The 17070-nt window shown below is 30.6% G+C and overlaps 1 protein-coding gene and 1 long non-coding RNA gene across 2 annotated transcripts; both read right to left on the bottom strand.

The window, feature by feature from the left end:
- Nucleotides 1–1814: 1814 nt before the first annotated feature.
- Nucleotides 1815–4434, bottom strand: LOC145156421 (uncharacterized). Its single transcript, XR_013736686.1, has 8 exons — nt 4256–4434; nt 3868–3899; nt 3686–3771; nt 3560–3621; nt 3171–3250; nt 2966–3059; nt 2559–2631; nt 1815–1968 (listed from the first exon to the last, which is right to left on the bottom strand). It is a non-coding gene; the product is annotated as an uncharacterized LOC145156421 (long non-coding RNA).
- Nucleotides 4435–7879: 3445 nt separating this feature from the next.
- LOC145157554 (epoxide hydrolase 2-like) lies at nt 7880–10798 on the bottom strand. Its single transcript, XM_079076579.1, has 4 exons — nt 10686–10798; nt 8519–8957; nt 8097–8338; nt 7880–8006 (listed from the first exon to the last, which is right to left on the bottom strand). The coding sequence occupies exons 1-4, from the start codon at nt 10796–10798 to the stop codon at nt 7880–7882; spliced, it is 921 nt and encodes a 306-aa protein (XP_078932705.1).
- Nucleotides 10799–17070: the final 6272 nt, after the last annotated feature.

Here is a 17070-nt window from a genome sequence, read left to right as displayed (position 1 = left end):
GCTGGAATATGATGGTGATGATGACCGAAACCAACGACGGTCAACGGCGGCTGCAACGGTTTAGGATGGCGGCATCGGTAGGTGTTGGCAATGGTGGTAGTTGATGATGATAGATGGAGGGTTTGTGTTTGAGCTTTTTGAATGTGAGTGGGAGTGTTTGGATGCCAGAAAAATAACCCATGTCTTATTTTGTAGTTTAAGTTTTCATTTGATGTTAAGTTAAAAATTAGAGGTTCTTAGGGTGCGTTTGGTTGGCAGGAAAGGAATGGAATTCGAGGGAAAAGGATTCCAATTCCCTCGAATTCATGCGTTTGGTTGGACTTAGAGGAGGGAAAAGGATTCCTAAATGAAATAAACTTTCCACCATATGGAGGAAAGTGAATTCCTTCCAAAGTTGGATGGAAAACATTCCTTCTCATCAAGGAAAGTGATAGATTACAAAAATAGCCCTTGTACTTATCAGAAAACCCACCACCACCACCACTATCACCGACCACCACCACCCACCACCACCACCACCACCACCACTAATAACACTACCACCACCACCACTACCAACGCTGCCACCATCGCCGCTACCACCACCGCCACCAGCCGCCACTGCCACCACCAACATCATCACCGCTATCGTTGTCGCCACCAGCTGCCACTGCCACCATCACCATTACTTCCGCCACCACAATCAATGTCACCGCCACCATCACCACCACCCGCCACTGTCGCTGCCACCACAGCCACTACCCCCACCACCACTGCCACCACCGCCATAATTTTACTGTTTTTATAATTTTCATAATATATCTTTACTTATAAGTTAGAAAACAAGGTAAAATTAAGCAAAACAGGCAAAAAGGGTAATTATGTCATTTTACATGAACTCCAATTCCATTTCCTGCGAACCAAACAGAATTTGATTAATTCCAATTCTATTTCCTGCCAACCAAACAACATATAGAATTGGATTCAAATTCCTGACAGATTCCTTTTCCAATTCCAATTCAAATTCCTTCGACAATATTATGCGAACCAAACAACACCTTAGGGTTCTTAACCTTTAGGGGTTCTCATTTGAACTTATATATATATATATATATATAATTTAATATGTTATTGCATCATCAAATAATTTAAAGTCCAAAAGAAATATTCGTTCATTTTATAATATTAATCATTGAACTAGATATGTTGTCCATGCTCCGAATGGGTCATGTGCGTCTGATTTGAATATCGTTTTAGTTAAAAGATGCAGGTGAGATAATTCGACCCCTAATTTTCACAGACGGAGACGAATATATAGAAGGCAGGAAAAAACAAAAAAATTAAATATGAAGACGAATATAGAAAAAATATACCAAAAGAAGAAAATGACAGGCGGCAGAAAGTCTCGGACCGTTTTTTTGTGTTTTTTATGAAAAATATAAAAGTTTTGACTGTAAGGACCAAAAGTGTCAAAATGGCTAAAGAATTAAAGGGTTGGAATGAGCAAGTTTTTAGAAAAGGGACCAAAGTTGTCAATTCTTTAAAATTTTGTGGCCAAACTTTGAATATTAAAAGGTTCCTAAAAAATATAAAAATTTTGATTGGAATGACCAAAAATGTCAAAATGACTAAAGAATGAAGGGCAAAATTGACAAAAAAAACAATGAAGTTCACTATTCCTAACTTTGAACAATTTTAATATATACTAGGGAAGAACCGCGCTTTGCGGGGTTGGATACGCACAAAAAACATCAAAGAAGACCGAAACAAATATGGAAACATTGGTTAATTTTAGCTATTGTTGCAATAAATCCAAACAAAGGTTACAATGGTTATATATTGTTATTCAAATAGAATTGAAAACATGAGTAAGTTTAACAGCTTGAATATCTGCCAAAAGCTGTGATCGATCCTGCAATTGCCTTTTTTTATATTCATATTGAATCCCTTGTTTTTGACAAAATTTTCCAAGTAGTCCATCAACGCAACCTATTTTACCATAAATAAAGAACTTCATATAAGTTTTCTATATTCATACTGAATCCCTTGTTTTTGATAAAATTTTCCAAGTAATCCATCAACGCAACCTATTTTACCATAATCAAGAACTTCATATAAGCAAGGTGAAAATGGTGCGTATTGAGGAAGAACTCTGAAAGCCGTTATAGACATTTCAACCATAAATGAATAAAAATTTACCTGTTTAAGAAGTCAGGTTTGTTTTATTAATGCATAATGTACAACTTATACCGACAGGTGTAATGAGGCTTGAAACTTTGGAGGCACTTTAAGTGGTAAAAAGACCATCCACAAAGATCTATTGAGAAATCAATAGATAAGAAAAATGGAAATCATTGGCTCAAAATAACCTCAATACAGTTACTAAAACAATTCTGCATAAATTAGGAAAAATATGAAACTTTGTTACATAAATGAGAAGATCATTACATGCTGCCTTTAGACATGAAAGAGAACAGCCTGGACAGGAAAATCATTTTTGCCAAATACAAAATTTCAGAAGAACGGAATTAAATTTCATTTCATTTTTTCCAAGGAAAATCATGACATATCTACCTTACCTTTTCATATTTTGATTTTGATTTGTTTGGTAAATATCACTACTCCCTGTGCCAATTGTTGATCTACCTTTTGCTGTGACAAAATAAATGAGATATTAATTCTCAAACATTCTGGAATTAAAGAAGCAAAATTGAAAGTAAAGTAAAAGAATTAGTTGAAATTAACCACAACAATAAGACACAATATTATCTCTGTTTAAATGAAACTCTTATCATTCATACTCTCAACTACAATACTAGTACTCTTAGCATCAAGCTGTAAGTGGTAAATGAGAAATCTCTGAGAATATCCAAAGCAGAAAAAAATATTATTGGTTTTTAATATATTTTAAATCAACTAATAAACAACAAAAAAGTAACAAAAAGATTTTTTTAAGCCAATGAAAGGAAAGGAACATAAACCGAACCTGGGTTTTCTTTTGTTCCATCTTGTTGAGCTTGGATTAAAACCTTCTTCTTTGGGCACTTCTTGGCTTTCTCCAAAATTATCTGAATTCTTCCCTTAAAAATACCAGTTACTACATGTCATTTACAATAGATATATCGACAGATAATAAGGTGTTTTTCAAAATCAGATATGAATATAATCAAAAACTATTAACACGCCTCCACCTCAAATGTCATTCCAATCTGAATAGCAACCTGATCGACCCCACATTTGGACGACTCCTTAAATGGACTGTTGGTGTTCCCTATTCAACCACAGATAGAGATGATGAAACTTTTAAATTCAAATAGGGAATTAAGGATATACTAAAGATTAGATCTTTTTGGCATGAGCACGTAAATCAATCATATTAGTGTTATATTTAATTGTTTTCTGGTTTTATCTATGTCTGTGAGGCTTTCAACTGCTGCAGCTTTTTTTGGATTGTGTGCAGGTTGAAATGGCCATGGTAGTGATTTATGTACGTACGGAGGATACAAAGTTGACATTGAAGAAGGGCGAAATATAGTTGTCGGATCCTATAATATATAGTCAAACAGATCAATGTAGAAACCTTCATTTCCAGCAGCAGAAGCAGCCATTCTATGCCTCTTAACTTTCCAATTCTGCTGCAATCTATTATCAGGTAGATTTTTTTAGGGTTCTGTCATAAAGAAAATGAAAGAGAGCTGAAACTGACCTTATTAAAGCTCCATAGAATATTGCTTCTTTTGCAACTTGTTTCTCCGATGATTTGGCTGATTGTTTAAAGTATTTCCCAAGTTGCTGAAATGAAAAAGAATCATCAAACAATCAAACTTAACAGAAATAAACAAAAAGAAAAGAAAGTTTTAGATTTTTGATTTTGTATTTGAGAAATACCCAAAAGCATTGGAGTTTTGTTGTTGTAGAAACTGCAAGGTCAGATAAAAGTTCATTAGGTAATTGCTTTGGTCTGGTCATACCAGCTAAGAAAAAGGGAAATAAGATAAATCCAATATTTAAAGTAAATATAACAAGTCATATGCTTTCTTCCTTCTTAATTTGGGCAAATGAATAAGATTGGTGCAACTAATGCTTTCTTCCTTTTATACATTAATCAGGCACTAAGCTGAAATTTGCAGTTATTTGGTCTCATTGTCAATGGAATGAGAGACTTGAAGCAATAGCAAGTTTGAATGTCATACATAACCAAAGAAACATTTTGTCAAACACTATATGATCATGAAACAAATCGAACTTCACAACAGATAAAATCTTGAAAAAATACCTGCGTATAAGCATCGATAGTGGCACCGAAGCTGTTCTTCATGAAACAGAGGTTACTTCCTCTTTATCTGCCATCTATGTTTTCATGAATTCGTGCATGCATGATTTCACATTAGTATAGGATTGAGGCCATCTAGTGTAGAAATTTGGAAAATTGTAGAGATAGGAAGGTAAGATTAAACTAATATGCTTCTATAATAATTATATAACTATTATATTTTGCATGCTCAAGATAGGATTAGAAGAGTCAAAGATAAGCCTAAAATTGTTAATGTAATCTTTACGATTAGGTCAACACCCACCAACATGTCGCATGTAAACATCGAGTCAATACCATTATTTGAACAGCAAAAACAACAACTAACCCAAAAGTGACCGATAACTACTTCCAAGAATGAAAAATAAAGCTTACGCAGGTACAACGACGTCTGTAATTGAAATTGGCCAAACCGCTTCAATCAGACGAAGATTTGAAGACCACGAAGATGCAGAAGTACAAATCTTTCAAAAAAATATCAAATAAAAAGATATATATATATATATATATATATATATATATATATATATATATATATATATATATATATATATATTGGCTTGCACAGTACACGTATAAAAGAGATAAATAAGAAAAACCAAAGGAGAAAATAAAAAAATTAAATAAAAAATCAACCAATCATATGAAAGTACTGTTGCATAGGAGCTCAAAATTAGTATATATATATATATATATATATATATATATATATATATATATATATATACACTAGGCGAATGCCCGCGCAACGCGCAGAAGCAACTATATAGCTGACATTTTTACAAATATATGTTTTTTTAAATAAAACAATAATGTTGTCAAATTTGATATGATAATTCGTATACTACGTTGATATAATATACTGATTATTTTGAATTATATGATAATATATATACATCTATTAAAATTGCATAATCTTAATCTTTTGAATGACATCTACTCGCGGGTTGCTCATGAATAAAATTAAATATAATATATGGTTTAATGTTATTCATAGTTTTTGTTATTGTTAATTAATTTTTTAAAATTTATTTGTTTAACTTTTTAATTTCTGTCATTGTAATTATTTAAAACATCAAACAATTTGTTTTTATTTTAAAGGTAACAATATAATCATTTATATAGAGTTATTTTTAGCTATTGTTATTATAAGTTATTTTAAGCTACTTATTTGAAAACTTTTAACGATTATAAAAACATCCTTAGGAAATATTTTAGTTAAATTGATATTATAATTTAATTTTTGCATTTAGCACTATAATTTATCACTTTTAACTATTCACAAAATATTCTTTGGGTTTTTTTAGTAGAACTAAAATTTATATTGAAGTTGACCATGTAATGTTATATTTAAATTAAAACTTCAAGTATTTTGTACAAACCTTTCAAAAGTTGTAGCTTTAAACTGATAATGTTTTACATATAACAACATATTAAATCTAATAAATTAAGTATAATATGTTAAAAGTTAAATACATAACTTTATAAGTAGAAGTAAAAATATTATTTTAATATTGAAATTTAGTTTATTTATGATTACACTTTAGGTTTGATACTTATTTAGCCTTATTATCCAACTTATAATCATTATCAGAAAGTCACTACAATTTATCACTTTTAACTATTTACAAAACATTTTTTCTGTTGTTTAAGTTGAATTAAAATTTATATTTAAGTTGATCCTGTAAGGTTATATTTAAATTAACAATTTTAGTATTTTATACAAATTGTTCAAACAACAATATATTAGACCTACTAAATTAAGTATAATATGTTAAAAGTTAAAAACATAACTTTATAAGTAGAAGAAAATATATTCTTTTAATAGTAAGATTTAGTTTATATATGATTACACTTTAGGTTTTATATTTATTTAACCTTATTAACCAACTTATAATCATTATTAGAAAGAAATTGAAAAGTCATGGGAGTTTCAAATGAATGTGGTGAAAGAAAAAATGAATGGGAGTTTCAAATTAATGTGGTGAAAGGAAAAATGCTTCCTTTATAAGTATATAATGAAATGATAATAAAGAGCTGGACCACTTGTGATATAGAGAAAATAGGAATTAATTATGAAAGGAAGTTTGAATAGTTACTCCCCCTGCCTTTGACGCAAGCAGAAACAAAAGAAATGATATATTTAAATCATTTTTTTTTTAGGATGAGGTCTGTTTTGGAATCTATTTTAAAAGGAGGGGTGGCTTTATTTAATTTGAATGATAAAGAGCTGGACCAATTGTGATATAGAGGAAATAGCTGCACCAAATATGTCAAAAAACCAACAGGTTTACTGATCCTAAGTTTGGGCTTTATTAATAATATATATATATATATATATATATATATATATATATATATATATATATATATAGGGTTAGGCTATTTTGTTTTTAGTAACTATTGTGTGGCAGAATGCACAGATCTGGACCATTGGATGAAATATAATCAAAGTTCATGATCTGAGGGTCTATGATAGTAGAATAGGATAACACGTACCATATAATCACACAAATTTGAGCATAAGGGCATTTTAGTCAATTAACCTATATTAAAAAAGGAAATTTTCGGATTTTTAGGGATAATTAATTCTTTTATTTTTCAAAATCTGAATATTTTGAATTAATTTAAAATTAAAAATCCGATTTTATTCTGTCAGAATGATAGAATTTTAACCATAAACTAGTAAATATATTTTTCGATTTTATTCTGTCAGAATGACAGAATGTCAACCATAAACTAGAAAATATATTCTGAAATAATACACAAAATCGATTCTTGAACTAATAATATACCAAATAATTACATTGTATGATTATGATTCATTGAATAATAACAAACATTCTGAAAGAATAACAAGTATAGTTCTTAAAAAATAACAACATTCTTAAACAATAAGTGTGATCATTCTTTAATTCATTCTTCAAGTCTTTCCCATCAGGTCTTCAAGCCATTCTTCAAGCCATTTCTATCAGAAATTCATTGCCAAGTAATTTGTAGTGATACACTTGTGTTTGCATTCTGATATGAAAAAAAATAAAGAATAAAATTCAAGTTCATTCTTAGAGAACAATCATTGTAAAAGAATAAAATTAAAGCTTCCATGCCTTTTTTGGTTGTCTAGGTCTGATCAATTTGCAGGATTACATGTGAAGAATATTTCCCTTCATTCTGAAAGAATAGTAGCCTTCTTCAAACTAAAGCCCTCTTTATTCTAAAAGAATATTGCCCTCATTCTGAAAGAATAGTAGCCTTCTTCAAACTAAAGCCATCTTTATTCTAAAAGAATATTGCCCTCATTCTGAAAGAATTTTCAGATTAACATTCATTTGGTAAAGCAAACAAGTTATATTATTGTAGGTGAAAATCAAAAATTATAAAATTTGAAACCATTTAAAGCTAAAGTTTGCAAACCTTTAAGTATTACTCAATTAACTAAAATATTAAAAAAAAAGAAAAAAAAAGAGAGCATGGAAGGGATTTGCTGCCATATCAGCCAAGCTGATGATGATATTCACATGCAAACAAATAATAAATCATCACAAATCAAGGAATGTGAATGGAATGGAATGGAAATATGGAATGGAGTCAGTCATTATCTTGAGAAGGTGCAGTAACATAATAAGCAAGACCACCAACTGGAACAGATTGACCAGAGTATTCAGATTCCTTCCATTTTCCCAACATATTAAACAAGAAATTCCCACTGTACTTTCTGTGCAACAACTAAAAAGGAACAAAAACAACAATATAATTAATTATTCAATTCAACAAGTAAAGAAATAAAGAATAGATAAAAGTTTACAGGTCAAAACATCGGTAGTAGTTTATTCCTCCTGTGAAACCAGTTTGCTCGAACTTTTTGGTGTAATAATCAACATCTTCTTCGGATAACCATGATGGTAAGATGACAGGAGTATCATACAAAGCTCCAAAGGGCTTATCTTTAGGGAAATGAAATGGATCAGGATCACGATGTGTCAAGAATTTCTCAAAAACCTTCTTGGTTCCAAGACTCGCAAACACAACTTCTATTTCCCCTGGTTCCTACAACAAAGTTAAACGGGGAAGAAAAAATCGAACCTTTTGTGTCAATTTATATATATTATACCATGGAAAATACTAAATGAAAGCTATTTTAAATATTCTTCGCGCTTAGGTTCATGAATTATACACCAATATATAGTTCTAAAAATTTCGGTAAGAGTCTTACAGTAGATTTGTTACCTGAAATCGGCAAATGTAGTGATCATCTCTGTATGCAACACAAAAAATCTCTACAATTTTCTGGTGAGGGTTTCTTGGGGCAAAGTGAACGCTCAAATTGACCAAGGCTTTAGCTTTGTCAGGTCTAAACAAACAAAGGCTCCAAGCAATCATGGTGCCCCAGTCATGCCCAACCACAAACACCTTATCTACACCAAGAGCGGCGATGAGTGCGACCATGTCGCCGACAACGTGAAGTGTAGTGAACTTGGTAGGATCGTCAATAGGTGCTTTGGTGGTGTCTCTATAGCCACGGGGGTCAGGGGCGACTGCTCGGTACCCGTGGGCGGCGAGGTAGAGGATCTGATGGCGCCAGGAGTACCAGATCTTAGGGAAGCCATGGAGTAGCAGTACAATTGGGACCTGACCCATCTCTGCATTCCTTCTCTCTCTTTTCTTTCTACAATTGTAACAGCCATACCCATATCATTCGTTTCATCAATCGATTTAGGGCTTGAATATAGAACAAATAGAGAAGACAGAGAGAAATGGTGAAATCGATCTACAGGGATGGTGGGAAGCGGTGAAATCGATTTAGGGCTAATGTTCTATATTTATCTTTGCTTCTTGCGTGATATAAGGCATTGTTGTTAATCTACCATAATTAACTATGCAAAGATTACTATAATACCCTTAAATGATTTATTTAATTATTTATTTTTTTCTAATTTCCTATTGGTGCATTCATGCACACAATAGTTGGTAAAAACATTTGAACCTAGCTCTCTCTCTCTCTCTCTCTATATATATATATATATATATATATATATATATATATATATATATATATATATATATATATATATATATATATAATTACAATTGTTAGTATTACCAAGTTATTTTTTCAACGTCTCATGCTACCAATAATTAATGATGCTACTAATAAGATTAAATGGTAATAATAATGGCTAATACTCCTCAACAACAAAATAAAATAGACGCATATCCATTTTAGAAAGACAAAATTATCCACCAAATGTTTTACTTATTTATGTATTTATATAATTATATGTACATAATTACATTTATTATTTCAAATTTAAGTTTTCAGCTAAACATTAAGCAAGATTAAAAAATATAAATAAATAAATAAATAAATAAAAATAGCCGAGCCAAAACAAAGGAAAGTTCATGTCCAGCCCTTTAACTTGATTTTAATCAATTATAAAATTTTGATAGATTCCCACAGAGGTTTGCCCTAAACATCATGACGCCTTTATTTTACTTTTCTGCTTTGGGAGTTTTAGATGGACCCATCAACATTTCACTATGAGTTTCATTTTTTTTTCCCTCTTCTTTCTTTTAATAGTGTAAGGAAAACATGATGAAAAAGTAATCAACATCTAACGAGGTCCAAAGTTAAAGTCCGTCGTTCCGAAATAAAAAACTTCACGAAGCCGAATTACATACACCATCATGTGTTTCTAAATAATAATGAATTAAAGAACATTCCTCGTATTTTGGAACCATTATATATATATATATATATATATATATATATATATATATATATATATATATATATATATATATATATAGGGGCGGTCCTACAGGAGGGGCACCGGGAGCAATTGCCCCCACAACAAAAAAAAAATTCATTAAAAAATAGGTTTTTTTTAAAAAAATATATATTTTAACCCTTCAAAATTATATATTTTTACTCATCAAAAAAATTTGCCCCCCTTAAAAAGTTATAAATTTTTTTTGCCTCCTCTTCGGAAAATTCTTGGGTCCGCCCCTGTGTGTGTGTGTGTGTGTGTGTGTGTGTGTGTGTGTGTGTGTGTGTGTATATATATATATATATATATATATATATATATATATCAATGATCATTTGAGAACTCAAACTTTCCCGAGAATCCGAGAACTAAACAATGACCATTAGATTAAAATAATAAAGGGTTAGGATGCTTTGTGGCATTTTTATAAATACCTGAAAATAAAAAGGGATGGGGGCATCTTATTAAAATAAATCAAGGGCATTTAGGGAAACTATAATTGATACCCCATTATCAAATTAATCACATCGACTCTCTCTCTCTCTCTCTCTCTCTCTCTCTCTCTCTCTCTCTCTCTCTCTCTCTCTCTCTCTCTCTCTCTCTCTCCATCCCGTCCCTCTCCCTACACCTTCATCACGTCAACTTCATCGCTGATCGTTTGATGAAATCCAATGCCACCATCTGAAAGCCATGGGCGCCTCCTGTAATCGTCACCATATCGATTAATTGCCTTCTTCATTGTCTCTCCCCCACTTATCTTTCTCCCTCACACACACAAACACACACACACATACACACGTCTTTACGCCTTTGCGACGATGATTCCTTCGATCAGGATAACATCGATGTGAGATTAAAAGAGAACACCACGATGAGAAATCTCTCTCCTCCTATCGTCGCCTCACCTCTTCCTGTTTCAGTCAATTGCAAAAATTAGGGTTTGCAATTGTTTTCTGATCCACAATTTCAATTTCGTGTTAAGATTCGAAATCAATAGACGAGACTAGCAACACGATCATCACCAGTTAGAAATCGACACACGAGTTGGCGATGGAAGGGAAAAAAACATTTGGAAGATACGATAGAATCGAGATTTCAGATATTATCTTCGATAAAATCAATAGAGGTCTCAATGAAGCTCGACTCCGATACAAAGCATCTGTTGCAACTCTTTGTTATGTTCTCAGTGCTATTCTAAATTCTAAGGTAATGTTTCCAATTTTTCAATAAGATCGTAATTTTCTCTTCATTTTCAAGTATCTGATCCATTAGTAATCTGATTATCAAACAGTTTACAAACCTTGTAAAAATTATAAATCAAGGATGCTTATGTGTTTTCTTTTGCTATGCTTAAGGGTTGCAAAACATGATATGAATAATGATTTTATGATATTTCATTTTGAATTTTTCATCTGCAAATGAAGGTCAACGCTTATGGCATTGATACAATGTTAACTGATGAAATAGATGTTGATTAGTTGGAAGAGATTGTCTCGGGAGAACTTATACAGCTCTATTATTTTCTGCAATTTTGCTAGACATTTTATGCTTCATCTTTGCTGGTCAAGAAATTTGGTTAGCATTCTCTCTTATAATCCTTCATTTGTATTTTTTTTCAGTTTCATCTAAAATAGTTCAGCTTGGGGTGTATGTAGGAACATTTCTTTAGAGATTTATGGAGAATTTGTTATATTTTTAGTGAAATTGACTTTGTTAATGCAAATAATTGGGATCACAGTAAGATCATCATCCTTATTTTCATGGATTCAGATGTATAGATTGGGGCCTTCACTTGTAGATAGTATTTATAGTTTTTAGGATTATTATTACTATTGTTTACATGACCTACAAGTCCATTATATCTGTTAGTTTTAGACTTTTATCTTCATCATAGTTTGTTATCAATCTGCTAACAATACTTACTATGCCGGATCTTGATGAAGGCTGCAATGGCATTGATGACAAAAAGGCTTCCTTACTAATGATGAACTTCACTATTGAGGAAGTCGAGTTTGCAATAAACAAACTTGGTATTGTAATTTGTATTTATTTTAAATCATACAAAATATATTTTACCAATTTGTTTTTCTTCTCGTGATTCTTAATAGGTGAAGATGCTCCTGTGAACGAACTTGTAGATTTCATCTTTGCTGCTCAGTTAGCTAATGCATATGATAAAAGAATCAGTGTTGAATTTCAGAAAAAGGTTTGGCTGTTCCACCATTAGTCTATCCTTAATCCTTGTAAGTGAGGTTATTTTGTTCTAAAACAAGATATGCTTATTGTAATTGCAGAAAAACTATGGAGTGGGCTTGAACATTTTGTATTTGATTGGTTGATCAATGCTGACAGGTAAGGGCAAGTTATCTTCAGAAACTTGAAGATATCTAGTTGATGTGCTCATTGATTTCAAGTGGCATAATTGGAATTATGTCATGTGGTGTTGTGTTTATTTGATAAATTTTCTCATTACAGGGTTGTAAGTCAGGTTGAATATCCTTTGTTGGCTAATTTGAGGGGGCTCCTTCTAGACCTAGTTGCACAGCTTGTGGGTGCTCTATCACAGATGAGGTGATTGGTAAATTTGGTCAGTTTTTTTTCTTACCATGTGTTTATTGATGCCTAAGACTGAAGTGCATTTTAGAAGAAAGCAATGCATGTTTTGTTTATTTGTTTATTGATGCGCAATCAAAAGCTTATGCATATTCAATATTAGATTGTGCAACTGAAATTCGCCTCTAATCGCCATGTTCTCCTTTTCTTTTCAGGGTAGTTGGAAAGGGTTGCAAGTTAGTTGGATGTGGTACTACTGTACCTATTCTTGAAGTTTCTAATGATGATCTTTGTAACATTGTTGACCCAAATGATGAATGGATATCTGTTTGAACTGGAATCCGTAATCGTCAAGTTCTTACAGGTTGGTTTGACTTAATGCATATAGAATAACTTAATATGAAACTTGAGGCGAATGAGTCTTTCCCAATTCCCATTAAGTCCCTAACTTTTTATAAATTTGTCCTCATCTTGTCCACACAATAACAAGATTGTCTTCATGTTAAGCCATATGAGAGAGATTGGAAGAGAACATTGTATAATGAGTTCAACACTTATAATCTGGACAACTATGGTTGCTTCTTTTTTACTTAGCTAAATGTATAAAAAGTTTAACGTTGTAATTACATGTGATTCACATGTAAATCACATATGAATTACATGTGATTCACATGTAAATCACATGTAATTCACATATGAATTACATGTGATTCACATGTAAATCACATATGAATTGCACGTGATTCACATGTAAATCACATGTAATTCACATATGAATTACATGTGATTCACATGTAATACACATATGAATTGTAATTTACATATGAATTACATGTGATTCTCATGTGATTCACATGTAAATCACATATGAATTACATGTGATACACATGTAAATCAGATATGAATTACATGTGATTCACATGTAAATCACATATGTATTTTTGTGAATGTTTTTGCATCAATCAATTTATTTTTAATTTTCTTGTAGATTTGGAAGAAATTGTGGTGAATATTGAAGAGGTGGAAAATGATAAATTGAAAAAAATATGGAAATATTAACACAAAGACATGAAAACACTTTGAAATTTGTAGCATTTTTTTATTTTTTATATTTATTTTGTATCGAATAAAATACTTGTACTATTATGTTTATAGATTAATTAATAAATATGAGATTTGTTGTGATTTACTTACGAATATTATAGTATAAGAAATGTACATAAGTGCATTTGAAAAAATATGCACATATGCACCTAAAAATTTACTTTTTTTTTAAAAAATGCAGTTTTTTTAAAAAAAATTACAGCTTTTTTGTTAAATACAGTTTTTTATGAAAAAAATGTAACTTTCTTTAAAAAAACTTACAGTTTTTTTGAAAACATTGCACATTTTTTTTATTTAAAAGTGCATTTTTTTTAAAAAAAATACAGTTATTTCTGAAAAAAATGCAGTTTTCTTTAAAAAAAATGCAGTTTTTTTTTTGAAAAAAAATGTAGTTTTTTTTTTTAAAATTGCAGTTATTTTAAAAGAATATTTTTTCAATTTTTTTTTAAATTCATGTTTTCTATAAAAAATTAAAAAATCTGTATTTTAAAAGGAAAACGAAAAATACTATTTAAAAAAAAATATATGAAAATTTGATTTATGATGTAAATTTTTAGACATTTATATTAATATGTTAAATAGCACAAAAAAATTAAACATTAAATGAGATCGGTAAGATGACGATCATGTTCTTAATGAATTACTTTTGATCCAACGCTCCACTTTTAGTTCTCGGGTTCTCGGGAAACTATGAGTTCTCAACCTATCTCAACCCTATATATATATATATATATATATATATATATATATATATATATATATATATATATATATATATATATATATATATATATAGAGAGAGAGAGAGAGAGCTACGTTCAGGTATTCAAAGTAATTATTGTGTTATTGTATGCATAAATGTGGGTCAATCAAAATTTAAAATAAAAATAAATAATTAAATAAATAATTAAGGGTAAATAGGTAATTTTATAATTAGTTTCCACAAATAATATCCTATAATTATGGTAACCATTGACTTCAGCTACCTAGGTTTTCTCCATCCATCGTCGGCTTTTTAAAATCACCACCTATTTGATCCCAACACCATTACTGCCAAGGTTGAAAGGCACATCCGACAGCCCCCAGCCATCAGAGCATCACTATCAACCGGCGATGCTCTACCACCGCCACAACCTATCTCAGACATCAATTTATCTATTGCCAATACACCATAGGATCTCGATCCAGAGAAAGAGAGAAGGCATTCGTTGAAGACATGAGTAATTAGGAGCAGATGAGGAAAAAGGTCGGGATACGCTTGAAAATCCCATTCTGTTCAACAATTCTACACAGTGAGGAGTCTGCCGGCAATGGCAGCAATCAGTGGAGGATGTGTTTCCTCAAATTCAAAATTATCATCGTTTGCTTCCTCTCATCGGCGGCGGTGGTCCTGGCTTCATCGTCACTCCGCTCCCGCCTTCCCTGTCCGTTTTCTATGTCGATTCTTCTATCACTCAAAATTCAGGTATATGCTTGTATTTGTGTGTGTGAATTGATTATTCCAGTCGATTCAATGTAAATGAGACCTTTTTAACATAACTTGTATCGGTCTTGATTTCTAGGGTTTTATTTGGGTAGATGTTTAGGGGAGGGTTTAAGCCAGTGGCGATCTGTAAGTGTAATTGTAGTTGCAAATAGGTATAGTGTAAAAGAGGTTGTGTCAATGACCTTCTTCTTATATGTAAAGTACAAAGTGAAGGTAGTTTGTCACTATTTTCATATCAAATTTACTTCTTCTTATATGATAAAAATCAATTTGTTTCTGTAGATGATTCAATGGATGATATTGGTGCAATTCCAATTCTTTTGGAATGGAATCACGAATTCCAATTCTGTTGGAATGGAATCATTAATTCTAATTCTGTTGGATTGGAGTATGAATATTTTCTCACTGATTTATGCATGTTCTACAATTCTTGGTTATTAGTTTTGGTGCAATTCACAAGTCCACATATTTTTCCAAAGGAATTTAGTTTTTTATTTTTTCATTTGCTAATCCATTATTGGAATCTAAACTACAATTTGGTTTTGTTTTCACAGAAGTTGATGCTTGAAGAATAGACCACAAAATTGAAAGTGATTCTAAGCAACATTATTCTTTTAGAATGTATTAGTGTCGTTGTTAGATTTTGATGTTTTCTTTCCCGTTTTGAAAGTATTTTTAGTTTTATTCTTTAACAATAAATGTAATTCTTAACAATTGTTACATGTATTCTATAAGAAATAATGTATTTTTTGTTTTTATTCTTCAATTGATTGTTCAAGAATTTGTTATTCTACAAGAAGTTTTTAAAGTCATGATCAAGAAATAGGTTCAAGAATATTTTTATTATTTATGGTTTAAGAATATTTTTATTTTTGAATATAATCATAAACATATTCTGTCAGAATGTCCGAATTAAAAGAATTATAATTCGTAAAATCGGATTTTTAAAATTAATAGAATCTATGATCCCTTAAAATATGCAATTTTCCTTTATTAAATGTATATTAATTGACTAAAATACCATTGTAATTAAATTAGATGATATTTTTCAATTATATTTAATTCAATAATATGTATTAATCATTTTCTTAAAATAAGTAAAATTGATTGGCTCACATTTATGCATACAATAACACAATAATTACTTTGAATATATATATATATATATATATATATATATATATATATATATATATATATATATATATATATATAACTAACAACAAAACATGCATTAATATATACAATGAAGCGTTTTCAACACAACAAAACCAATTTTAATTTTTAAAAAGCTATCCAACTTATATTTAATGTATGTTTACGTTCTATCTTGGGTTGAACAATTCAACCCTCTCAAAAAGTTGTATACCTTTGGCCAAATTTTTAAATTTTGTTAGAAACTTTGTCCGAACTTTTAACTTTATAACAAACTAGATTAAAACTCGTGTGATATACGGATTGACAAATTAAAATAGCAAAACTAATACATCATAAGTGGTTTGTAATAAAAAAAGCAACAATATTCAAATCTATTTAGATGACATGCTATAATTTGGTAATTTTTCAAAATACAATGTTACAATAGGAATAAATAATGTAACACCTCAATCTTCATGTATGAATATAAAGTTGTTTACATATATATATATATATATATATATATATATATATATATATATATATATATTCAGGGCAACTCGAAGAGTTAAGATGCTCGAACTCGTGGTGTTGAGTTTTAATGGTCGTGTACTTTTCAAGACCTACTCGACGAGTTGGAAGGCCCCAACTCGACGAGTTGGTGGCTGAACATGAAACCCTAATTTTTAGGGTGTTGCACCCTATTTAAAGGGCCTTATGGTTTTGGATGG

This window comes from Lactuca virosa, chromosome 2 (genome assembly GCF_052849685.1).
Source record: "Lactuca virosa cultivar CGN04683 chromosome 2, Lactuca_virosa_CGN04683_v6, whole genome shotgun sequence".
Taxonomy (NCBI): Eukaryota; Viridiplantae; Streptophyta; class Magnoliopsida; order Asterales; family Asteraceae; genus Lactuca; species Lactuca virosa.
This window is presented reverse-complemented; position numbering and strand designations above follow the sequence as displayed.